This window comes from Hippoglossus hippoglossus, chromosome 21 (assembly GCF_009819705.1).
Source record: "Hippoglossus hippoglossus isolate fHipHip1 chromosome 21, fHipHip1.pri, whole genome shotgun sequence".
Classification (NCBI taxonomy): domain Eukaryota; kingdom Metazoa; phylum Chordata; class Actinopteri; order Pleuronectiformes; family Pleuronectidae; genus Hippoglossus; species Hippoglossus hippoglossus.
The window spans coordinates 19990481-20016436 of record NC_047171.1 but is presented as its reverse complement, the minus strand read 5'-3'; the positions used below and the strand labels follow the sequence as shown (position 1 = coordinate 20016436).

General features: G+C 39.0%; 3 protein-coding genes across 5 annotated transcripts in view; 1 reads left to right on the top strand and 2 right to left on the bottom strand.

Annotated features, from left to right (window-relative positions):
• Nucleotides 1-958: 958 nt before the first annotated feature.
• si:dkey-91i10.3 (cytochrome P450) lies at nucleotides 959-11089 on the bottom strand. The gene is made up of 9 exons (XM_034574570.1): nucleotides 10606-11089; nucleotides 9293-9483; nucleotides 7527-7726; nucleotides 6091-6288; nucleotides 4731-4894; nucleotides 3922-4088; nucleotides 3321-3402; nucleotides 2628-2834; nucleotides 959-1875 (listed from the first exon to the last, which is right to left on the bottom strand). The coding sequence occupies exons 1-9, from the start codon at nucleotides 10870-10872 to the stop codon at nucleotides 1756-1758; spliced, it is 1596 nt and encodes a 531-aa protein (XP_034430461.1). The 5' UTR covers nucleotides 10873-11089; the 3' UTR covers nucleotides 959-1755.
• Nucleotides 11090-12987: 1898 nt separating this feature from the next.
• Nucleotides 12988-18630, bottom strand: eaf2 (ELL associated factor 2). Its single transcript, XM_034573693.1, has 6 exons — nucleotides 18435-18630; nucleotides 17396-17490; nucleotides 16143-16279; nucleotides 15566-15753; nucleotides 15144-15377; nucleotides 12988-14166 (listed from the first exon to the last, which is right to left on the bottom strand). The coding sequence occupies exons 1-6, from the start codon at nucleotides 18535-18537 to the stop codon at nucleotides 14123-14125; spliced, it is 801 nt and encodes a 266-aa protein (XP_034429584.1). The 5' UTR covers nucleotides 18538-18630; the 3' UTR covers nucleotides 12988-14122.
• A 4892-nt stretch (nucleotides 18631-23522) lies between these two features.
• Nucleotides 23523-25956, top strand: part of si:dkey-91i10.2 (uncharacterized protein LOC555224 homolog) — a 56827-nt gene continuing 54393 nt past the window's right edge. For all 3 annotated transcript variants that reach the window (XM_034573690.1, XM_034573692.1, XM_034573689.1), the window contains exon 1: nucleotides 23523-23736. The gene's annotated coding sequence lies outside the window, so the exon portion shown is untranslated. The remainder of the gene's footprint in view (nucleotides 23737-25956) is intronic.

Here is a 25956-nt window from a genome sequence, read left to right as displayed (position 1 = left end):
AAGCAAGTTACTTTTCATTTTACGCAAAAAAATAAACACAAGGCTGATGATTGTACAGGAAATATATACCTCGAGTCTTAGACATATTTAAAATATGCTCAGAGACAGAAATATGAAGAGTACAAATGAGTTTGAAACCTTCACATCAGGGTTTAAAGTTTTTTGAAAAGGTCCTTTTCTAATTATGCAGCCTAAAATAAAATAAAGAAAAAAGGAAACGAACAAATAAGTTATAATCACACAGTCACTGTTATATCTATAAAGGGAATTGGATTAGCACATTGATAAGATATGTAGTGTCATAACAGTCCACGGGAGGGCAGCATTGGTCCACTGCTGTTCAGACAACTGACAATAACAACACAGCATTTAGGAAACAAAATAACAGTAACAATTAGATTTTCAAAGTAAGTATTACTGTATATATTACTGCATACTTTACCATTTAATACTAACGATGTGTGGCGTCACTGCCAATTAAATATAATGAAGAAATGTTTATTCCAGAGAATTACAAGTTATTTAGATTTGATTAAAAAGGTATTTTAGGGTCTTTGCATTATCAAGATTAGTGATTCTTGAAGCATGAAGTTTAGGCCGGAAACATATGATGAAGATGTAGTTTTTTTTTATCTTTTATTTTTCACAGCATTTATGAAAAAGTGAAAATCAATAAACCAGATGAAAATCAAAATAAATGACTTTTCTTCTTCCATAGAGCATTTTGTTTTCACTTTGTTGCCTTAAACGAATCATCTTGAAATAAAAATAACATGAGAAAAAGGTAGTTTTTAAATCCTGTTTTTCCACAACCTCGTTGAAAAGATATAAATAACGTAGATTGTAGATAACGTAGTCTCAGACAGTTGTTTAAATGTTCCCAGACACTTAGGTCGGTATTTATAATAGGGCATAGAAATGATTGGGTAAACTATAATACACATCATGCATGTTGTAAAAAAAAACTCCACCGTTTGGTTAGTTTGATGTGTAGCACGCTGGCTACAGCTGACAAAGCTAACAGGCTCATCATGCTAATAACTTGGATCATTTAGTAGCTGGATGGACAATATTTAACGAAACATTCCACTTAAACTCTTTTAAATTTCAGAGTAAATAATGAACCTTTACAATAGTAAAAAGTCATGTATTTATGTAATCTATTGATAAATGTAAAGTATTTAGATTCCCACCTGTTTAAATTGTAACTGTAACTAAATACAGTTACTTATACTTTGTAATCTCAATATATATCTCTGTTACATCAACATGTTCTGTTACCCCCAATACACACACCCACACACTGTAAATCCTACATTCACTGTCCTGCTGCTGGACATAGCACTACAGGATCAAATGTGGCTTACTCCGCCGCTAAAAGTAGACCCAGCACATGTCCACTGTTTGAGTGTCGTTGCCAGTTTGCCAACTGTTTTTGGAAAAGTTTAAATTTTAAATCAACTTGGTTTTAAGTTGATCTGATAGTTGGAAACTATTCAAAGTCTTTCACACTCGGTAAAAGATTCCATATTTACATCCATAAAACTTTTAAAATGTCTGTACACGCTGCATTACATTCTTTACTGTACAAGCTGCTTCTCGACTCAGCTTATATTCGAAGTCACAGTTTTGGTACATTCCACGCAGCCAGTTGTCTGTATCTGAGCCGCGGTGTCCGGTGACAGGCCAAGTGAATACTAAACCAGCTCACAGAGAAACTCCTCCCGCCGCTGCCCCCACGCTCGCCTCCTCCCTCTAGCGCCTCCTGTCCAGAAACTGCAGGTTGATTGGTTTAGCAGGGCAGAGCAGGGTTCTGGTGATAGGCTTCACTGTCTGTCCAGAAGGGTCCGGCCTCACCTCGTAGCGCTTCATCAACTTCGGAATAAAACAGACAGAATGTTTATCAAGCAGAAGAAAGTTTTAGCTGGAATTCGTTTGTTGATGTGAGACAGGAGGGATCACAGTCCACGCTAGGGTTAATGATTAGCAACCACTAAACAGCTGACAGAATCACAACTGTGGTTTTCGATTCGGTCCAAAGTTGGACGAGTGCTTTTTGGTTTGTGCCAAGACAAACAGAAGAGGAGCAGCCAGGCAGCTGTGCTCTGGTAGGGAGGTTACTACAGGTCAGTGCTGCTCCCGGAGAGTAGCTAAAAAAACTACTGATTTCCTGGGAATACAAACACACAGTGCTGTTTAACTTGCTCAGTTCACAATGTTGTTTGGCTGCTGCTGGAGTCAAAGGTCACTGAGGTTAAAAAAATTAAATAAAAATGAATGTAAAAATAAACAAACATTTTTAAATGTCAATAAATACAATTAAACCAAGTAAGAATAGTTTTAAAAAGTGGTTTATGACACACTTTGTTGTAGTAAATCATTTATTTAGACATTTTAAATTCTTATTAATGAACAGTATTTTTCTACATTATAACAATTCATATCCAATAAATATTTTTATTTCATTACAACAGTATATTCCTATGGTATTATGTATTTATACAGCTGCCTCCACTTATTGTCGACCAGAGGAGTTATACTTGTTTACAGCTTGATTATCAATATGCAGTCTACCCTGTTTTTGCATCAAACAGACACACAGCAACATAAGCATCACATGTTCTTACCCTGGACAAGAGGAGATACATCTCAAGTTCTGCCACTCGTCGACCCAGACACGCCCGGACCCCAAAACCGAACGGCACCGACCCAAACGGGTGATGCTTGATCTTCTCCTCCGCTCCGCGGAGCCATCGCTGCGGTTTGAAGGTGTGAGGGTCGGGAAAGACGCTCTCGTCATAGGACACCGCGTAGTGGCACAGGTGAAACAACGTCTGTGAGAGAGGAAATACTCGTTCAGTCATTTTCATCAAACAAGCAGAACACATACAGGACTCTACTAACAGCCACAGGTGCACTCAAAACAATCATGTTAAAGTTCCACGTGCATATTGTGGATAATACTTTTGCAAAACCTGCAACTCTCATTTAAATCCCACAAAGGAGAAGCAAAAATGAAAATATAAATTACATTTTATATTATATAAAAATGTTTTCAAAAAAACTAAGATGACAAACAGCAAAACAAACACATATTTACTCCACACTTCCAACAAACAGGCTCAACCTCTGTATCTTCAGATCTGTTCGATAGAATATGTTAAATCTAAATAAACATGCATGTTCATTTGTTAAATCAAAATATATCAAGTCATTCTCAGTCTTAAGTCCTACGATTGAAAAGACCAAACGGAATATTTACTGAATATATGGACAATAACACTCTTTCTCATCAACCATGATATATCACACATTCTCACATTTTTGGGGAAGACGTAATCTCCCAACACAATATCTTCATCAACAATGATGCGGGCGTTTCCTGGCACCACTGGATACATCCTGGTGAGACCAGAACAGAGAGGGGAGACGGTTCAGGTTTCAGTCTCTTGGAAAGAAGCTGTTAGTTTTTGCCACTCTTACGATATTGGGTTGTGTTTAACTGAGTTTTGTTTACATATTAATTGTTTTATTGTCCAGAATTTATCTCCGCTTTGTTTCTCCTTCTGATTAAACTACAAAAGTCACTTGGTGAGATTTAGTGAGAATAGTTCTTCTAATGTCACCTTTGGCAAGAAATTGAACAATAATCTTGAAACTACATGATCACATATAATAAACTTTAAGCTCCTCAAAAGATTCATACCAGATGCTCGTGGTTTTGATATACAACAGTAAAGTTAAAATGTTAAAAAACCTCAACTTGAAAAAGGTTAGTTACTAGTAGCAGCCTTGGTCAAGTTATGCAAGAGGTGATGTTGGGTCCTTCAATCCTGAGCAAACACACTTTAAACAGGCATATAATCCATCCAATGTCCTATTGATAAGATCCATTGATACAAATGGGATAATCTGTGCTACCGTAGCGTCTCCTTGACGATGGCCTTCAGGTATGGCATCTGAGCGATGTCCTCGCTGGTCATCATCTTGTCTCCGGGGCAAACTCTTATCACTTCCTGGTACAACTGTTCCTGGATCTCTGGCAGCCTTGCCAAGTGGTACAGAGCCCAGGAGATAGTGTTGGAGGTCTGCAACCGAGAGCAACTCGCACTGTTATCTGTTGCTAAAGCTGTCAGGGTATAAAGTGGTATAATCTTTAATTCAATGCCAAACTATAAACTGTGCCAAACTATAAACTGTGTGTTAACTATAGTTCATTCAAAACCCTTGTAGCGTGGATATTGTTTTCCTTGGAGTAAATCACACAATTTTTCACGGGTCACAGGCCACACATGCAGCTTGAGCACAATTAGAATAATGTTTTTGCTATATTTGAAGAAAAAATGGTTGTGAGATATTGTGTTAAAACCAAAATACAAACACATTGAAATCGATCACATTTTAGACACATTTTAGACACATTTTAGACACATTTTAGACATTGTGAACTTAAAGGTTCTATCTATTTTAATTATGATATAATTTAAATTAAGTATCTATATCACATGAAATAAAATGTCTGTTGAAATTATTGTAATGATTTTATGAGTCTAAGTTAGCGACCTTTGTTTCTCAATCTTGGAAAACCGTCAGGATGGTTTATTTGTTTAGTTTTTGCATTGATGCCGCTAATCTGGTTTCTTTCTTTGTTTTACTGTGCTTGTCTTGTAAGCCTCTTGCAGACTGGACTCGTCCCTTCCACAGAGTGAACACACACGGGGTCAACTCACCGTGTCGACTCCTGCCAGCAGGAGCTCAGTCATGCTTCCCAGAATCTCAGTGATCGTCATCTTATCGCTGAACAGCAGGTGTGTGAGGTACGCTCCCTCCAGCTGCTGGTCCAGCTTCACCTTCTCCTGGATCTCCTCCATTTTTTTCTGCACCAACTCCTCAGCTACAGGACACAAAGAGAAATGTTGTCTTTTTTCATTTCTTAGGGGAGAATTAGAAGTAATAATAGTAATAATAACATAGGCCTTCCAGGTACCCGAAGCTGCTTTACAAAGAAATACAAATAAAACAAACCAATGACAGAATTTAATAGAAGAAATGGATAATGAAACTAGTGGTCAAAAGCAAAATAGTTTTTTAAGAGTAAGAGGAGATGGGCTCCACACTTTTGGCCTTTAGATGGCGTAAGACTGTGAGGGATCTTGTTCAGACCATGGATCAGACACTGATGTGGGTAAAAGAGCAGCAGAATCCAGAAGAGTCAAAGAGTCACAAAAATATTAACATAGGAAACATTTAACCATCAATTACCATAGGTAGTCAAAACTAAACAGATGGAAATAAAAAAACACAAACAAAGGACCGAAATGTAGAAGAACACAAGGGGAAAATACAAGTCATGAAACTTCTTGCTCTACAAAAACAGCCTTTAAAAGAATTCCTCACATCAGAGACCAGGTTAACATAAGAGATTGATTCACTCTTATTAATCCACAGAAAAGTGGCCGCACATCTTTATCATCTGAGGCAAACACACCAGCAGGGCACCGGAGCAAAGGCTGAGATACAACCCTTGCTCTCGGCTCATCTTCATCCCCTACAGGAAGGTTTGGGATGACAATGAGGAGGAATCACCATCGACAACGGAAAACTCTGAAGAGGAGTCAAAATCTGGATGATACATTAATTTGCAGATTAACAAAAGTAATTTGATCTCCTCAGTCTACCTGCACCGGGTCTCTGAAGTAAGACAGTTGTAATTGAACCCACTTCCCTCCTCGGGTCATCGGTAAGACTTTGTTTACATAAGATAAGGTCATCACTCTTTTTAAACCCAACTGGAAACCCAGGCTGAAAAGGATCTCTCTTTTTAACCACCCTCAAAATAACAGTGAAATACGGCACCATTGGAAGCAATATTGCCCCTAACACATAGCAGCAAGTATCTTTACTAGTTTTACTCCAATGCATTTGTAATTTTCCCATCTAGTGCCCACATTCCATCAAATGCACTCGCACCCATCAGCATAATGATGTGGAATATGGAAAAAAGTTAATTAAAGTGAACTCAAAGAAAATCAGGGATTAAGGGGGTTGTAACATGCTCCACTTTGATTTTCTGAGGTTGCCGTTGCTTACCGACTTTGAAGAGGTGATCCCAGACCGCCACAAACCGTTTCCAAGCGGGAAGGTAGGGCCACACGGACCTGGGGAAGAGGATCACGATCTGCGAGAGCTGGAACATTTCCCCAACGGAGGTAATGAACTTTTTGGTTTCCTCAGGCAACACCTCGTTCAAGCAGCCCATACGTGTCTCAAACAACACTGAACAGATAGCTACATTCAAAAAAATCGAACAAAAGGAATATAAAGTCATTATGAATATCATGAATATATTTGAATAGGTCATGCACTAGTCTGAGATCTCCCTTAATCCCAGAGTTTATACACTATGACCAAAACATGTGGACACTTTGAAATGTACACGCAGAGGTAACAGGTCGGACCAAAGACATGACCTTCACATTCCTGGTTTCAGGTTTTCCACCAGATTTCCACCAGCCAACTAAGTGGCTAAAATTGACTTTAAAATTCCGATGACTAACAAAAAAAAAAAATGTAAACATATCCTCCTTGGTGGAAAATGAGAATAAAAAGAACTGGTAGGTGGAGCCTTGGGCTCTTTCCTGATTGTCAGTGTTTAAACTAAGCTTCATATTTACTGTTCCAATATTAGCTCGCAGGACCGGTTTTAGTCTAACTATCAGCAAGAAAGTAAACAAGCATGTTCACAGAGTTACCCGAGTTTCTAATATTGATCATGCCTGAGGGAGGGTTTGTAAAAACTGTTCTAAGAAAGACTTTGATTAGAGGTCATGTAATGCACCTAATCCTCCCTGCGTGATTTCAGCAGACACTGGGATCAACCCCACAGTTTATCTCTCAGTATCTAATCAGCGGTCAAGGCCAAAAGACTGTGCAGCCGTGTCAGAGTGAACACCCATGAATGACAGCACGCTCACTTCCTCTACAGATTGTTCATTCTCTGCTCCAACTACATAAAGTTACAATCATTACAAAACACTTGAGTAAAACTAATTTAAAGCTGTAAGATCTGATGCAGGAGTGAAAGAGTCAAGGACAACTGCAGTGCGGTTGTTTGCACTTTCAACTCCCAGGCTGGCCAAGGATTGTTAATAAATAATAAAGAGATAAACCATTTAGAAAGGTTGAAGAGAAGTTGGATGCTTTTTCATCTCAACTCGTACCCGTCATTCATGGAAATCATTACTTTTCGTCTTTTCTCTGTGTTCGTGGGAGTGGCTCTCCAAGAGGAAATGATTGACAAATTTTTTTTAACGAAGGTTGACAGAAATAAAAAAAAAAAACAGAAAACCTTGTTCCATTCAACGTGTGATGAATTATAACATATGTGCATATGCAGTTACTTTCATTATTGTAAGACTTTGTAAACCCAAGTGACACGTCTTTCTCATTCCTCTACATAGTATTATTAATTCAACTTTTTTTCCACATCTGATGAAAGAAAACATCGGATTTGTTTCTCTACCGACCTTCAAAAGCAAAATTGTAGAGTTCTTCCGTCAGGTTATTGACCACAACTCCCTGGCCGTCTTTCTCCCTCACCCAGGCCAGTCTGTCGATAAAGTCAGTCACCACCTCGTTGATGGTGTTAGTGTAGGAGGAAACGTGTTTGGGTATCAACATCCGCGGGTTCAGGATACTGCGGATCCGCTGCCAGTTGGCCCCCATCCTACAAAGAGGAGGATAATAAGTGGAAATGAGGCTCCAGTTCCAGTTTGGGGCAGATCTGTTCATGTACACTGAATTTACGCCCCCCTAAAATGAAAACACAATCTTTTCTATGACTTCTCATTGTGGAGGTCACTAGATTGCACACAAGGATTTTCAAAGCCATCCAATTAATTCTGCAGAGGAAGTTCGTTATGGTACAATGGCTTCAAATCACCCAAAATGGCCTCTCAATTCATAATGGTAGACTTTCTCTTGGGTGTAGGCAAAATACCCCAAGAGGTTTTCTTGCACATCTGGGCATGAGCCAAACAACATTTATCTGAAAAATGTTTTCTGTCATTTTAGGTAGTTCTTGTCACACTGATGCATGTTCAAATGCATACTTTCCCAGTTTGGTTTTACTTAGTTATTTGATGTTGTAAAAATAGGGGGAAACGTCATGGTTGACACCTGCGACTGACTCGCTATTGGCCGTGCACATGTATAGGTCGATACCTTGATACCAAAGCTCCACCCCTTCATAGCTAAGACTGGCTCAAATATCACAGCATTGGCGAAAGATGGCAGCGTTCGTTGTCGGGATATTGATAATAACTGCTCTAAGTGTTCTATATACAATGGTGGTGCAAATGATATTCAGTACATGTCGCAGTAGCACCAGCATTCCCACTGCTTTCATGGCCACACCTCCACACTACATTTATGAGATCACTCGGTTGCTGCCTACAGTCTGTTGACATTATTAAATTAGGTGAAAGTGGCTCCTAAACACATAACCAGAGGCACGACTGGTTAAGCTCATTGGCTAAATATAAAACAAACAAAAGAAATTCCAGATTGCTGCCCTGTAGATGTATAAAATCAAATATTCACGTCAGTTAATGGGTTTTTAAAACTAAGCATAGCAGCAAAAACATTAGCATAACCATGGGGAGGGGGGGGGCCAACAGTTTCCCACAAAGGTACTCACACATGCACTAATATGAGGAGGTGGCACGACCGGTTCCAGAGAAACTCACAACTCACACAACACACACAGAGGGAGTGTGACTTTATTGGCCGCTATTACTCGCCATTACTCTATTATATCTTTACACACCAAATAGCTGTTGGTTGTTAAAATCTTGTATGTGTTACCTTTAAAGCCAAGAAACTGATCATTACTAATTCTTGGAGGTCCACCTGACCCACTGCAAGCACCTTATAAATGAAAAGCATCAGGGGAGTGATGCACACCATGTACTGTATTGTCAGACAATGCCACATTTTTTAAGATTGTAAAAATGCTATTTGACAATGGAGCTCAATGTATTTTTCAATCTATTAAGCTTTAGGTCGCATCTACAGTCCTACTGGACACAGAGACACCTCTAAAAAATGCATTGTTGAGCTCAACATACGTTATTTTCTAAATGTTTTCTTATGATGCAGAATAATTTTCTGATAAGTTTTAAATCGTCTCTCTAGACCCGATATTCACTGAAAAATCTTGGAAAATGTGTTGTTTGACTTGTCCTATGACTGGCCTGAGAGACAAAGGTAAAGCTAGGAGAGGTCCACTCACTCCGTCAGGGGTCCATGGGCCTGGTTCCTCATCTCTCGGTACATCCTCCAGTGGGGCATGTCAGTCCGGATCGGAAATCTCCCCTCCTGCCTCAAAACCTGCTCTATCAGGTCCGCCTGAGCCACGGTCACCACGGTCAGAGGACCTAGCTCCGACTTCCACAGCGGGCCGTAGATCTTGCGGTGCTCGATCTTTGAGCAAACGACATGAGTTAATAAATATTTTTTATTGTGTATTCAATTGAGATTTTGCTTTTTGTATGTTTTTGCGATGCTGAGTGAAAGTTTGAATGTTTCTTATTTGTGTAACAGCGTCTCAATCACTCTGATGTCTTCTTCTTTTCCAGTCCAACAAAGCTGAGCATTAACACCAAATGCTGTATGAGACATGTCCCTTCTTGTGCCTTGGGGGTGGGCGGGTAGATCAGGTTCTACCTCAACCTACTGATTTACTTCCCTTTATTTACTTTTCCTTTTTCTATAAACCTCTCATCAAGACGCCTGAAGGCGTTTATAGGCTCTCATCAGCAGGCACAGCTGTCATCGCAGGGTTTCCAGTTGCCGAAGCCTTAATGTCCCTTGCAATTATTTCATAAATATCTCAAACAATCTCAAAAGAAATACAGGCTTCCATGCACCAATTTAAGAAGCTCTGGGGGAGTCCAATGGGTAGAATGGTTATAGCTTTTTTTTAATTGTTTTTTTAAATTATCATTTTGTTACTAACTACACACTTGTTTAGTTTGTTGCTTTACTTCCTCCATTGTCACTTGCATTAACTTAAAATCATGTCATTACACAGCATTTATTTTCAGATTTTATGTCTGTGGACCACTTTGTAAACGTGTTTTTGAAAAGCACAATGTAAATAAAGTTTTTTTTAATGTCTTTTTATTATTACAGCGTACTTGTACTGTGATAGAGTCTGGGTGTTTCTCAGTAGTAGGACATTTAAAACCTCAAACACACTGGAGTATGTACAAGTGTCAACGGTTCCTCATTATTCCCCCCCACCCACCCACCCAAGGTGAGCTAAGACCCGCCCATACCCTGCCGCTGATTGGCTGCAACTCAAGAACTTCCTCCGTTGGGTTAAGGCATGGAGACTGATGATTGGTTAGCGTTACAGCCAGGGTAGGTTCAGAGCCCAACTCGGGTAGGGATAGAAGTGAGTCAGTGTGTTTGAGAAATGTATATTTAAAATATATTATTATAGATATTATCATCTAGTAATGACTTATTAGTCTTTCATGATGGGTTGTCAACAACATGTGTGTTCATATAAGACACGTATCAGTACCGATCAGTACTCGCCTGCAGCTGTTGAGTCCTCTGGAAATATCCCTTCACAAAGAGCCAGTACACGTTGGTCAATAAATTGGGTCCGTGCAGCTGGTCCATGGCTTTCAGTTTGTTGGGGGCTATCACCACGGAGCTGCTGCTGCTGCTGCTGGAGGCGGTGGAGCTGGACACGTATCGTCGGTGGGAGTCCGGGCCTAGTCCCTCTGTCGGTACCCGCATCCCTGTGCGCTGCTGTCGGTTCAGTCGCAGTCCGACGCTGATCAGAGTCCTGCGCAACATTTTCAGCTCAGAGTCGGTGTGTTGTGTTCAGTGTGAGAGCTGCAGACACACAGACACAGACTGACTGACTGACGGACGCTCCTGCTGATGATCTGCAGACTTTGACACCGTCATAAACAGCAGCAGACTCCAGAAGCTCCTGTGCTGCTGCAGTGCAAAGGTTTGGAACGGTGCAAACTTGAAGCTTTAAGAAGTTAAACCCAAAGAATAACTGAGAGCTGCTCCTGCAGCTGTTGAGACAGAAGATGAACACAGAAAAAACTCAACCGTATGTACAGTAGTATGTCCACACCACTGTGACGTCACCTTCTGATGCCATTCTTAAGGGGAAAGTTAAAGGAAACTTAAATTACACTGTTGAGCTGTAGATTCTCCCTTAGTTTATTCTTACCTATATTAATATGTATACAGGCATATGTAAAAGATAACCAAGATAACCATTTCATTAATATATATATATTAATGAAATATAAGCAAAAAGCTTACACATCTTTTATTGTTATTAAATAAATATATGTGTGTATATATATATATCTATATATCTATATAGATATATATATATATTTGCTATTGTGTGTATTTTATCTTTTTTTGGACATTGCTTTTAAATTGTGCGTTGGTTTTATTTTATCAGTTGTCTTTGATTAAAGGTTTTGCTTTATTTGTACTATTTGTCCTCCTTGTGAGGGACTTTGTGCCAGATGTTTTGAATAAATATATAGAATTTGAAAATGTACAACTTTACCACCACAGGAGGTATGGGGTAGACCCAACACACCAAGATTTGTGGTGGATGCAGTTAGCGTAGTTTGACACTACCTAAATAATCACAGAAAAATATTTTAGAGTTCAACATTATACATTGACAAAAATAAATAAATCTCTATTATTAGTGATTATGCCAGAGGTAGAGAGAGATTTTATTTGTAAGTGTCTAAATCCCCAGAGAATTTGCTTCTCTCAGTTATAAAATGCCTGTGGTGATAAGCTCCTCCACAAATTTACAGTAACTCTTTAGTTACATGAAAATTTCAACTGACAGGGAAAACACGAATAAACTCAGAGAGCAGGCAGGATCGTTTTGTAAAAGCACAAACATATCAGCATGAACCGAAAGATGTTAAATGACGTTTCAATTTTGCACATGACGGCGTTCACTAAGGAGATCTGGAATAATCAAACAAAACCAACATCAAAAACAATTAAAATCTTTATTCTTCTACAAAGAAATTACTCATATTGTTTACAAATGATGCTCAGAGGTGACCCCTCCTCTCCTTAAGGCTAAACCCACTGTATTATTGACTCCACAGACTCAAAAGACGTTGTCAATTCAGTCTCACGTCAGAGATATGCTGCAACATAAACAGCAGCTTCCTGTTTGCTGAGACGGCTCATGGGGCAAAACAAGACGTTTACAAGTTGGAATTGGAAAAAGGCTAAACAACAAAAAGGCACATGAAGTTCTCTTAAGACTCAAATCGCGGTGCTGTATCAAAGCATTTGGGTTGTTTGTCAGTATAGTTCACACCAACTTGCAATTCCAATTGCTTGGCTATTAAAATATATATAAAATATTTTAAGCAATTCACCATTGGTCGAGTATAATTTGAAATATAAATAATTAGATTCAAGTATTGCAGGTTTAAAGCTACAAAGCATGACCCTGACTGAGTCAACTGAGCACTAGTGCACTACATAAGAATGAATCAGACTCACTTCTAAACTGAGATATGAAGAAACAAGGTTTTCAAGACGTCTTAATCCTTAAAGCTGCAGTGATCAAAACTTGTATATAAATATTGAATTAAATCGACAAATAGAATGCAAGAAAGCTCTCCTGGGTTTATGAAGCTACACATAATTATCAGCCTTTCGGCTAAAGCTCAGCAGAGGATTCAACCAATGTTCACCAATTGTTTTGGTTTTCTGAGCAACAATCTTCGCTCTTATCAAGCTTGTTTCCAGGATTTTAAAGAGCAGCTGATCGATCAGATAAATGTTTTTGGGGTTGACCAAAACAGAGCTGAGCGGGGAGTGAATATTTCTTTGCAATAAGGTGACAATAAATCAATGTTATGTTTCAGAGTGCATATCTCCACCAAGGGCCCTACCCCTGTATGCAACCCGATTGAATCTACGAGCTCTCCCTTGCTTTTTCATCAAGATCCATGACTGGTTCCCTGGGAAATCTATCTCAAAATGTTATAGCAAGTGTACCGACTCATGCCAATAGGTAATAGGTTCTTTCTTGGCCATTTCCCATCCTTCCAACAAGATTTGTGAAAATCAATTCAGCAGTTTTTGTGTAATCCTGTTGAAAAATAAACAAAAACCATCATTGGTGAAAACATAACATTTGCTTTGCCATTTGATTGTCTGTCAGCAGAATTATTCAAAAACCACAGACCCGATTTCCTTGAAATTGTGTGGAGGGGTTGGGTATGACCAAAGGAAGAACCCATTACATTTAGGAGGCCCTTCCATTATCTTACATGCAAGATAGGGCATTAACCTTGGTGAAAGAATGAATTCTCAGAGTGTCTTTCTAGTTTAATTAATGCAACTTTAGATGAAAAGATTTTGTTGTTGTGCAGCTGGGTTTCGGTAATTCAAAGCAAAAGGCTCTAAAGCTAAACTATAATAACTCTATAAGGCAACAGCTAAAGATATGTCTGTGTCATATCAGTGTGGCTCAAAAAGAAAAGATTTACATCTCAAATCCAAAACTAATACAGCGGAGACTCTTAAAATTAAGCTCAAGCTTAATATCTGACCCAGGCACAAAAACAGTTCCAAATATGAATAAGCGGAGATACAGAAGCTCCAGTTGTGGTTTAAGGCAACTGATTAATGGTCAGAAACATCCATCTACACAACATGAATATTTTCTGTCTCTGATATGCTTTAAACACACACCTTCATCCAATGAGATTAAACATTATGCATAGTCTACTGCTTCTCTTGCACCAACCACATCACATCACTCTGAACTAAGGCATCTCTGACATACGGTCGTCATACAAAACTAACAGATAACGAAGCAAGAAATAAGACGTAAAACTTGAAGTTTGTTGGCAGAGAAGCAACAAATTACACAGTGTTTGCCAGCAGAGTTGTGGATAAGTAGCGAAGACAGGCTCACAGACGCTTAAGGAATCAATGACAGGAACAGGTCCCTGCCTGGTTCCTTTACTCGTCACTGAAAATCCTCCTGATGTCCACAGGTCGGCAGACGTGCTCACAGCGTTCAATCACTCTCACTACCTGATTCACTCAGCTGGAGGTCATTCTCTGCAACACAAGGAGACGTAGAATATTAAATTAGTTTTAGAGAGCGCTTACATGCATTTACAAAAACCAGAGAATCATTGGAGGTTTCAACCTCAACTTTAATTTAAGACTTTTTAATAAATGAATGAATGGAATTCAAGACAACAGATATGAAGGAATATAAGAGTCACGGAATTACTTAAATTCCTCCATAATTGAATATAAGGTGAATTCGCAAGTAGAGAAAATTCGCAAAATACAGGCATGACAGTAATTATCCATATTCCTCACACGGCACACACAGGGATAAATTTGGGGTGTTTTTAGAAAATGAGTTAAATATAAACACACAGAGACTTTACAAACTATGCATGCAAAACATTTCTCTTAAATGAAGTAAAGATTTGCAATGTGACAGAAGTGGCAATACATTTATAAAATGATTAAGACCCAAATAATGTATTGAAGACCATGTACACGATATTTTAATATATTAAAAAGACGTTAAGACCCCTGCTATGACTTGTGAGGTTTATTTTCCAGTTTGGTTCTTTTTAGGACTCAGGAAACAGCAGTGAGGGAGTGCAATTTCTTTTCACCCACAATCCCAGATTTCTACAGTGCATCCTCCACTGTACTGTAAACAGAAACATGTCCTGCCTCTTGCATGCTGTACCCAGGCGCCAGCCCTCGTCTGAATGTTCCGGAAATGTTCTTGTTGAACATGAAAACGTGAAAACGTCTGGCGCACAGAATCTCTTTTGCTTTTTTCTTCATATGTGAAAAGCAAACTACAAAAAATGTCCAAAATCTGAATTTTTTCGTTTGTGTCTGAAATTGAGTTGCAGCCGCAATCATCGTTGTTCTGTCACTATTGAACCCCGGACTTTTGCCTCAGAAGAAACTGGCTGCTATCTAATTCTGTGGAAATAAAATTAAATAAAGAGCACGAGGATAAAAGGGGATTAGCTCGCTTTTATACTCTGAGGGCTACTCACTGAGTGTGTTCATGAGTCCGCCACTCTCCTGGTGGCGACTGCTGGTGTTGATGATCGGCATGCTGTGGTTGGCCGGGGCTGGGGGGGCTGGGGGGGCTGGTGGGGCTGAAGCAGTCCGTTCGTCTTCTGAGTCACTGCTGCTGGAGCTGCCATCGCTGCTGGAAGATGAGTTGGAGTCGGAGGAGCTGTCGCCGCTGCTCAGCTGGTCCATGACCTGTGCCTCTGCCATCAGTTCTGCACACAGTGACATAAGCACAAAGTAAGATAAAGAAATGTGGGAGGAGTATCCCCAATTATGGAAAAGAAAGGACATTAAATAAAAACCAAGCGGTCAAACAGGATTCTGCCTAACGATACAAATGTGCTAAAACCCTCAACAATTAATAACCAGTACAGTTGCAGACATTTTGGCAAAGTGTCACCTCTCTCAATGTCGTCCATGGGAGACGCCGGGGACGTCTTCTCTTTCGGAGGAGAACTCTTGGAGCTGGCTGAGGTTTTGTTACTGCTGATGTCTTTATTGTTGTTGTTGCTGCTGCTCTTCATCTGCTGGCTCAGACGACTGGTCTGTTGCTCCAGGCGAGAATGGATCTTGCTACTGCCCTCAGCCCTGAGAACAAGCAGTGCAAACAATCATTGCATGTTTCTATAAAAAAAACTGAGGAAACTAATTCCTACAAACAAAAATGTGAAGCAGAGCATGTTTCCATCTACCCCCGTTATGTGAATACAACTGAGAGGGCATTATAGGATTACATGAAGTAATCCAGCATCAGTAAATCTCATTCATCAGGGTATTTTATTGCTGCCAGGCTTTGCCTTTTACCCTCAGCCGAACTTAAAATCTTTTGTATTTGGCTTTCACACTAAAAGAGGTGAATAGAAACATGTCAACAGACATTAAAATACAGTCGGTAAGGTTTTGTTAAAGAAGTAAAAGAAATTAAAAAGACAAACAGTATTACCATAATTTGTCAGTAGATTTTCTTTACTACCAACCTGGTTTTCTTCACAGCTATGTTGCTGTTGAGTTTCTCCAGTCTGTATTCTCCGGTGTCATGGTTCACGATGAGGATGCACTCTTTCATGTACGGCCTCTTGGAGCCCTTGAAGACTGTTACTGGAGCACTTGAACCCTAAAAAACACACAGGCAGGGTGTAGTTCTGATTTTCAAATTCTGCAGTCATGTGTCTGAATCTCCTTTCACTCACAAACCTGACCACACACCAAAATTAAAGTCAAAACTAATAGCGTTTAACCTAATTTTTTTTTAAAACTCTATTAAATCACAGCTATTCTTTTATAATTTACTACGGTTGGTCTATTGTCGCTTTGCTTTTCAGGGAGCCGACCTTTGTTTGACTTTCCAAAACCTACCTGTTTTAATTACTAATTATCTATATATCTGAGAATACTTTTACAATAGTTGATCTATTTTGCACTTATTTTTTATATTTTTGGCACCTTTCTAAACACATTTCAACACCTTATAATACATAATATGTAAACACAAGAACATCTACTCCTGAAGTCCAAACCAGCTGATTCAAATTGCTTAACTCGGTCTATCAAACACTCAAAGACCTAAATATGTCGAGTTAATAGTCAGAAAAAACAAGGAACTAGCAAATACTCACGTTCAAGAAACTAATAGCACCTACATTTGCATATAGATAACTATATTATAAATATTAAATTATCAGAAGTGTTTCGACTGATTTTCTTGACAATCTGCGAATCATTTTAGCTCTGGCGGATTGCTTGGTTTCTGTTTGCCTCAGGAAATATTGAAAAAAGTGAAGGTCAACAGGGGCCTAACAAACATTTCTGGGGATCCATCAGGACTTTAATCCTCGGGCTGGGCAAGAAAACAATACCAGTAATTATTGCAGCATAATCAATAGCGATATAACAAATGTACAATAATTATCAATATATTATATTGCTTATGCATTGTATAAGCACAGTGAGGAGACGTATAAATGATTTGTAAAATGCTTCGCTGTTTGTCAAGTGATTGTCATTTTCCGCCCACAAAGAAGGTATTAAAACTAGCACCAGCAGTTTTGAAACTTAAAAAGAAATAATGATATGACATTTATTGAGTTAATCATTGCTAAATTGATGTGAATCTTTTTTTGCTCTCGACGTAATGTATGGCCGTGTTGCCCAGCACAAGTTAATCCTGCCATGGCAAACATCAACACATGCTTTACTAGTAAGGAAAACCTCATCTTCATCACCCTCTCACCTCTAAATTGGGTAAAGTAATAGTGACTTGCTCTCCTTTGCCCACTTCAAGCTCCCCTTCACACGCAGTGTCAATGGAGGCTGGTTTGAAATCATCTGTGGGAGGAAAACATGAAAATGAATCATGTTTAACACATTTTCAAATATATACTATGGTGAGAGCTCAAGGCACAGCAATTTATGAAATGCATGCGAATAGAAAAACATGTTCAATTAACAACTTCATCAATGTGACGACACATGTGCTGCAAAGAGTCACAACACAAATAATATAAATAATATAATACTTTGCACAATCCGGTCTGTAGAGTTTACTTACAACATATTGCACAATCCCTCCCATGGTGCTTATAGTACTTTTTATACTTAATCTCCGTTCCCTATTTTATACTTTCACAAACACACCACAGCAACTTCCTTGTATGTGTAACCCTGCTTGGCAATAAAACCTGATTCTGAAACACGAGGCAAATTACGAAGTCCGTTCTTTTTCACTATTTGTTGTATTTGCATGTTGTTGCGACTTTGTGCAGTGCATGTGTCGTTCTTAATTATTAATTTGCACGTGTTCTCTATTTACCCTGCAGTACATTGTGCTCTCTCGGCCACTGTAGTATACACACTATATGCTCAACATTACCCACTGTACTGTAGTATTTATATTTGTGAATATTCATATTATATTATATTTATACATTTGTGAACACAGCAGCTGTTGGTGTGTGTGTGTGTGCTGCAGCTACACAGCGGAGCCCAGCAGATGGCAGCAGAGTACAAATCGAAGCAATGCTAACATTAGCAAACAGTCGGGTCAGCTGGTTTATCGATACTTTAAATATATGAGAATTAACTGATTAACTAACGAACACGATGAAAACCACACAGAAGTGTTAGCTCAGTAAGAAGTGAAGCTAACAGGCGGTTATAACAGGACTGTCGACGCGGCTAAACAGCTAGCTTTCGGACTTTAGAGCTAACACGCTAACTAGCATGCTACCGCTAGCCCCGCCAGACATAAAGTGATGGGAAGCAGCACTTACAGCGCACCGTGTGGAAGCCGCTCTTCGGGTGCTTCTCGAACGTCTCCCCCAGTTTCAGGACGTGTTCCTGGTTGTCGAAGTTGGAGTACGCGGTCCCGTTCATTCTGACGCTTTCACCAGCGTCCACGCTTTCTGCTGTTTTATCCGATGTACGACCACGGCCCTGAACGCCTCACTGCTGCCACGAAGTCCCGCCTCCTTCTGCTTTTATGATTGGTCAAACTCCCTGATTTCCCCCCCTCCCCTGGCTGATTGGTTTAGCGCCTGTCAATCACGACTTTGTAATGACAGGGGTAATGACACTTGGTTTCTTGGTACTTTTTTAAACAGCACTTGTTTACTTCTACCTTTTATACAACACAGTATTTTAATGCTATTATATACTACATAATAATAATAAAAATGCATATAAATATATTTAGTATATTGGTATAGAACTACTAAAGTAAACTTTTAAAATAAATCTTAATACCTTAGTTTAACATTCTCTTAATCTATTTTATTGGATTGGTTGTTTTTTAATGTCTTAATCCTTGTTTATGCATATAAATTAATGAAAAATATACATATATATTATTATTAATTAGATATGCTTAATTGTATTTGCATCACTGCAGTTTACTGTTTATTGCATTTTAACTGTATAATTAAGCACCTTACATTGCAACTTTGTACGAAAGGCCCTATCTAAATATGTGTGGCTTAGTTCAGTAATATACAGTATTATGTACAGCGTAGGTCTTCATTATAAGTGGTTTAACCATACAGGATAACTACATAGTAGAAATACATAGCTACATACCATTTAATGAGCTCAATGTAAACGTAATTATGAAGATCTTAAAAGTAGGCCATAGTTCATAGTTTACTTCAGTATTGAACATTTCTTACAAATTTACAAACAATGTTCAAATCAGATTTTATCTGAACGCTAATGCAGTTATTAGCATTCATATATGCATTTATTGCTGTTTTACCAATTCATGTTATTGACTTTTTGTATAGCCTACTTATCCTAAAGTAAAACATCAATTGAAATACAGCATGAATTGTTGCACAATGATACGTCGTGTTAGATAGAAGTTGATATTCCCGTGATATACAATATGGAGTTTCCACCACTGTGCACTTGTCCACTCAGCTCCAGATACTAATTACTAAAAGAAATCTAAAGTTATTCTATTCCATCCAGAAGATGATTCAGTTTGGCATCAAACTCAAAGTATGAAGAAGCTCATCTTCCTCTTGAGTTTATTATAAATGCATCAAGTCCTTTATATGTAAAAACTCTGGTAGTGTGTACAAATTTAACTTTTACATTAAAATGTTCCTAAGAAAATAATATATAGCACAATTTCTGTTCTTGACCATGTTGTTAAAGGTAAAACCGGAAAGAACTAATTTGCCTTAGTGTCACATTTTCCTTCTGAAAAAATTATAAATTTTACCGGATCTTTATTTTGATGGAGGTTTACTGATCAGTCTTATGCATGATCTTTGATATTATGCTCATGTGTGTTAACTTTACAAATCTGAACGTGCTCAGACCCAAAGCTTCAACAGATGAAAACTAATTGACTTTTCATTTAACATTACATATATTAGAATCTCAAGGTGCTGCCCCCAACACTCAAAAATACTTTATGCACTAAATTAGCAGCAGCAGTGGGCGGAGTTGTGAAACTGCAGTAATTACTGAATTAGCTGGAAAAGCTCTGAAAACCCACTGAGGGTCCTGAAGGTCTGGCAATCAGAGACTAATGAACTGCTGCAGTGACACTCACTGACGAACCCATTCAATCTCACACAGGCTGCAGGGGCTCGGAGCTCCATGAGCCGCGAGGCAGCGACAATAATCTCTCTTCCTTTCTTTAAACTGATAATGATTCCTAAGCCTTAAATTCCTGCCCTGTCCAGACTTCACCATTGACCATATGCTCCGCTGCCTTCAAACATTAAAGGATCAACATCTGAGACAAGTGGAATGTCGAGATTATGGAGGCGTATAATCGCCGGTTTCACAACACAGTGCTGCTGCCTCCTGTCTGCTCACAACATATGAGGTGGTGATGCAAGGGCAGGGGTCATGTAAGGGAGAAAAGCAGTTTGGGAAATACAAGTAAAAAGAAAAGAAGGTGGAAGAATGTTGAAAGGAGAGTGGGGCTCTTTAACCTTTGACCTTTAGCTTGTGGGGTAAACGTTTATGAGCTGCAAGAAAATGGAGTATACGCAGTTAGGGATGATCTCAGTAGGTGATAGTAGAGGTTAAAAAACACCAATTATTATACCTAACACATAGATAACTAGAATGAATAGAATTACTTTTTATTTGGATCTGAAATTGCTCTGAATCATAAATATCTCTCCCCTAAATCTACGAATTGTTTTCAGAGAAATCCACCAAAATGTTGAAAAGTGCTCCATCTCACATTGTTAAAGAAAGTGAAAAATTCCTGGTTCTGCCCCGGACATACACCAAAATGTAAAGAGTTCTTCCCTGGAACGTGTCACACCCCTGCACAAAATTTCATGGGAATTGAAGGAATAATTTCTGCGTAATCCTGCGAACAATCAGACACAAATGAAAACATAATCTTCGTGGTGGAGGGAATGATAATTTATTCACATGCAAGTGCCATGATTGAAAAACAACCAAGATGGATTGCAACAAGGACGATCATCCTGTTTCACTGTGTCTACATCCCACGTGAGGAGAAGCCAGCAGGGGTCTGTTTCCATGGACGGAGGTAAACACTGGCTGCACTCTGGTGATATCAGTTACTGTGGTGGGGGGGGGGGGGGGGGGGGTTGCCCTTGGATCGTGGGAGGCAAGGTTTACTGTTTCCAAGCAACTATCCGCACATACACAATACTGCGGCCCAGGCACAATAGAGAGTTCCCGGGTTGTGAGTGAGCAGCAGCGGTGACGGAGGCGACAGCCCCAGTCTGCAGGGGGAGAGTAAAGACACTCAGCCAGCAGCTCTCTGTAGTCTCATATTTAATCTGCCAGGTTATAGACTGTAAACTGTGTAGCATTCATATGACTATTGTGACCTGCTATAAGGAATACACAGTATCAGAACATGTTGGACATTGTATACATCTGCCATCTTTGTTTTATTACCTCTGCCAATATTTTCACTTGTGTGTTTGTTGGTTTATTTTATTCTTTTTAAACCATGGAATTCGGATTTCCCTCCACTAAACTTGGTGGAGGGATGGGAAAGAACCAATTAACCTTTAGTGCAGATGTAGGAACAGGAATTTTCTTGTATTTTCACTTTAAAATTACAACATTGGGGCAATTTTCAACATTTCCGTTGTTTTTTGGTGGGGAAATAATTCACAGATCGTCAGAGACTTGATTTTCCACTGTTTAGGACCACGTCTTACTCACGTCTTCCTTTAAGAATAATCTAAAGTTTCAATTATTTAAGCTTGTTTTTTATGGATTATTTTCATATTTTTTTACATATGTTTTATAATATTAACTTTATTTTCCTGCTGTCTTTTCTTCTATTAATTGATTTGATATGTATTAGTCTCTTAGTCAGAACGTTTTCATTCATTTTAACATCCTTTATTTTGTCAATCACCTGTAAAGCACTTTGAATTGCAATGAATTTGTGCTGTAGAAATAGAATTTGTCTGAATGATCAATAGATTAAGGGAGTGTTAACATGATTTGCATTATATATTGTAAAGTATTCTTGGTATCTGTATCTCAAAGCTGCACAATGTGTGTCATGTGGCCTACTAATCCGGATAAATACAGTATATCCAATGTACTACATTAAAGTTAAAGATTATGGTCCTACTTTTGGGCGTTTTGTTATATTTTGTACACTTTTACACTATGAGACATCGTTTTGGTATTAATGATAAAATATCTATTTACAGTAGATGTTTTATTTAATGTAAGAGGAAGAGAGTCAGCTGCCAGAGCACAGACACTTGAGTGATGGAGAGTGAACAGCAGCACCGTGATCTGACCTCTCTGTCTGTGGAGTCATGGGGGAGGGGCGGTGGGTGAGGAGGGGGACGTAGTGTGACCTCAGCCGGCTTTATTTATCTGGACCAATCAGGAGCAGAGAGAGAGCCTCGGACTGGCATACGGCTGGTGGTATCTTCACTTACTGTCGGAAATATCAACTTCACCGTGTGACCGTCATGAGAAAGAACCACTAAAGGCTGAAAATGCATTCATTCCACCAAACACCTGCAGTGTCCAGTCTGTATAGGTTCCGTTCTATATAGACCTCACCACCAAACCTAACCATCATCCAACATTAGACTCATACAACATGAATGGTTTAATTTCTGGACCTGAGCATTTTGCTTTTATGAGCAATAATGTCGTATTAGGTTATGCCACATATGCATTTAAAAGCAAATCCTTTATGATCTTGAGTTGTGAGTTGGTACAAAAGCAGTAACGTTTTTAAAACTGTCGTTGGCTGTCACTGATGATGATGATGATGGTGTTGTTGATGAGGAAGATGGTTGTACTGAGGATTGTGGTTGTGTTGGTATTAATGAATATGTTGATGTCCCAGCGATGGCTCCCTTGCTGTTGAGCTTTCCACTTATCGTACTGCTTTGAAACATGAATCATTTTCTCTTGCCTGCTGTCCGTCCTATATGTGTAAGGTCACTTTCATTTTCTCTAAGTATCTTTTATTATATCATATCGTACCGTATCATATTGTACCGCATTGCATTGTATCACACCGTATCATATCGTAATGTATCATGTATCACATTGTAACGTATCATATTGTATGTGTTTTTGTTGGCTTTTTATTTTTTGGCTAGATTCATATATTTTTTTACAATACATTAATTTCGTTTTTCTGGAATATCGTTCTCTTTGACCTCTCCTTTGCCAATTCTTTCTTTCTTTCTGTCTTTCTGTCTGTCTTTCTTTCTTTCTTTCTGTCTGTCTTTCTTTCACTCTGCTGCCTTATAATTGTCAGGCTAGAGGGTGAAGGAATAAAACCCAGCCCTCTTCAGTTGATCCAAACATAACACTGCGAGGCGTGGTTTTTACGCGCAGGACCTGAACGCATCACAGTTTCCAAGGAGAAACCCGCACATGAAGGAGGTCGGTGTGTGCGTGAAGTAAATAAAAAAACCCCTCTCATATTAACACGGAGATCTAATGATCGGTCAGTGCGTGATTTCATGGCGCTGCCGTCACCGCCCAGCGCGCACGGAGCCCGCATCCTTCAGCCCGAGGGACGTGGATCCACCGAGTGTCGTGTGATGTGATGTGACGTGAAGGACCCCTGGAAATAACAGAGTGAGTAACCTGCACAATGACACCATGTGTATATCTATTCCCTAAATGCAAAATGCAGATGATTGACTGATGCATGATTGATACCTTGTGGCTTTACGCGTAAGTCAATGATGCGGTTCACCTGATGCTTTGTGGTGATTTGTGTGTTTGTTTTTCCTCTACTGGGATTTTACACTCACTTTTATGAGCTTAATGTTTCCCCCTAAATCACCATGTAAGGCCACTTTCTATTCACTGTGTTTGACATATTTATATTTCATGGTTATTCTCCTGCAACATGTCACAGTTTGACTTCATGTGCCTGAAAAGAAGCAGGGAATTTGAGTGGAGCTGGAAATATCTGACTAATTTATTTATATATATTTTTTTATAGAACTGGTATCAAATATTAAATAGACTATATTGCAAGACAAACATGCTAAACACAAATAAGGGGAACCCAAAGTGGCATCTTTTTAAATTGGTCATGTAAAATTACATTTTGATTGATTCTTTCATTATTATGTTTTAAAATGAAATGATATAAGGGTATTATGATATTGTATTTGTAAACCTATGTTTTTGAAGCTCAGTAAATCAAACTTTCAGCTTTTAATCCAACAGGGATTTGAAAATCATCATGAGAGATGAAATAACTGGAACAGCCATGAAGTTAACTGTTACACTAATGAGCTCCGTGTTTTCCTAAATGACCACATAGAGTAATGTTGTGTTTTTAAATGAAAAGAAACTGGGTGTCTTAATTGGAGCTGTTAATATCATTAGTTGTTTTATATAAAAACATAGGAGAACCCAAAGTGGCATCTTTGCCTTTTTAGTGGGGTATATTGGCCATAGACGATAAAATATTGATCGATATTTTCCACTATTATTACTTTTTAAAGAATTAAAATAATGAATATTGCCTACATTTATTTTCTAAAACACTATTTTTGAAGCTCAGGAAATAAACGTTCAGGGTTAACTTTTAAGCCAACAGGGACAAGAGGATATTTCAAGTTCTGAGAGAAAGGAAACGTCTCCATTCTCCATCTACTGACACATAGTGTCAAATACAGTGACTGGAACAGCTATTGAGAGGAAATCATGGTGGGATTATCCTGTACACCTCCATTTTTATTTACAAGGATAAGAAATGGGGGGGAAACACATTTTTATTCATATAATTATGTAAATCCAAATTAGAAAGGATCTGTATTGTTCTGTTTCTGTTGTGCAAAGCTCAGGCTGCTGCAGAAATGATGACCGACTCCCACACACTGAAGATCCTAACGTCATTACCTGAAGCAAAGCAGGGAAACAGCTGCCAGGCTGAACTCTCCTCACCTTTGGGAATTGTCCCTGATCACTGATCGGTGTCAGACAGTCCTGTAGACAAACTCTCACTGAGCACTACAACTGGTTTTTATTATCATGTTCAGCAACCACAAATAGGTGTACGATTCGAGGGGGTTTGAGCTGGTACAAATGATTTACTCCCAAGATAATAGAGCTTATGCTCATGCAGCTTTTGTCTTTATTTTCTGTTCGCGCTGTGTGATGACATTTAGTAGATGAAATACCGAGGCAGTGCGGTTGTTCCTTGGGGAGCCCCTTCAGGTTCTTGGATCCTCCCAGGAGTCATTTAGTGGAACATTTTGGGGATGACTGGTCGTCAGGAAGCAGGTGCATCCAAGCCTTGACTGGAAACGCCCCCGGGGCTGATGGGAAAGCTGGCTGACTTCCAGCCTGCAATCAGATAATGTTAATGAATTCAGTAAAACTGTCTTATTTGCCCAAGCAGCAGTTCCTCTGTTTTGGTATAGGGATGGAAAATGCTGTATAATGTAGCTCATACATAGTTGATGGAATGATGACTGACTGGTCACGTGACTGGAAAAGCGTTTGAGTTGAGCAGTGAATGGAGGCTCAGGACACGGATTAGTGCACCGTGAAACATGTAACTGCTTTGCTTGCATAATGTTTGACATGTGAGGTTTAAAGCAGAAACGACTGGCTCATTAACAGGAGTCAAATTCTTCATTCTTTTAGTTTTGCTGGCACTAATTGGGAGTGACTTGAATTTTCTTCTCCATCATTCATGGATTAATTGAACCAATTAAGGCCTTTTTCTAGCGTAAGCAAATGTATACAACCTATATTAACTTTGAATTTGATGCCTGTAGCTTTCACTGAAGTCTTGCACTTTGTATTTTCTTCTGGAAATTTTAGTTTGAACTA

Bases quoted from the DNA above. Each gene is read 5' to 3' on its own strand.
- si:dkey-91i10.3 (XM_034574570.1), bottom strand. From the start codon at position 10,872: ATGTTGCGCAGGACTCTGATCAGCGTCGGACTGCGACTGAACCGACAG. The intron at 9,484-10,605 runs GCGAGTACTGAT...GTTTGCTCAAAG, and splicing joins AGAGGACTCAACAGCTGCAG to ATCGAGCACCGCAAGATCTA. The intron at 2,835-3,320 runs GTGAGAATGTGT...CCTCTCTCACAG, and splicing joins ATTACGTCTTCCCCAAAAAT to ACGTTGTTTCACCTGTGCCA.
- eaf2 (XM_034573693.1), bottom strand. From the start codon at position 18,537: ATGAACGGGACCGCGTACTCCAACTTCGACAACCAGGAACACGTCCTG. The intron at 16,280-17,395 runs GTGAGAGGGTGA...TGTGTTTTTTAG, and splicing joins TTACTTTACCCAATTTAGAG to GGTTCAAGTGCTCCAGTAAC. The intron at 15,754-16,142 runs GTTGGTAGTAAA...GCTTGTTCTCAG, and splicing joins ATAGCTGTGAAGAAAACCAG to GGCTGAGGGCAGTAGCAAGA.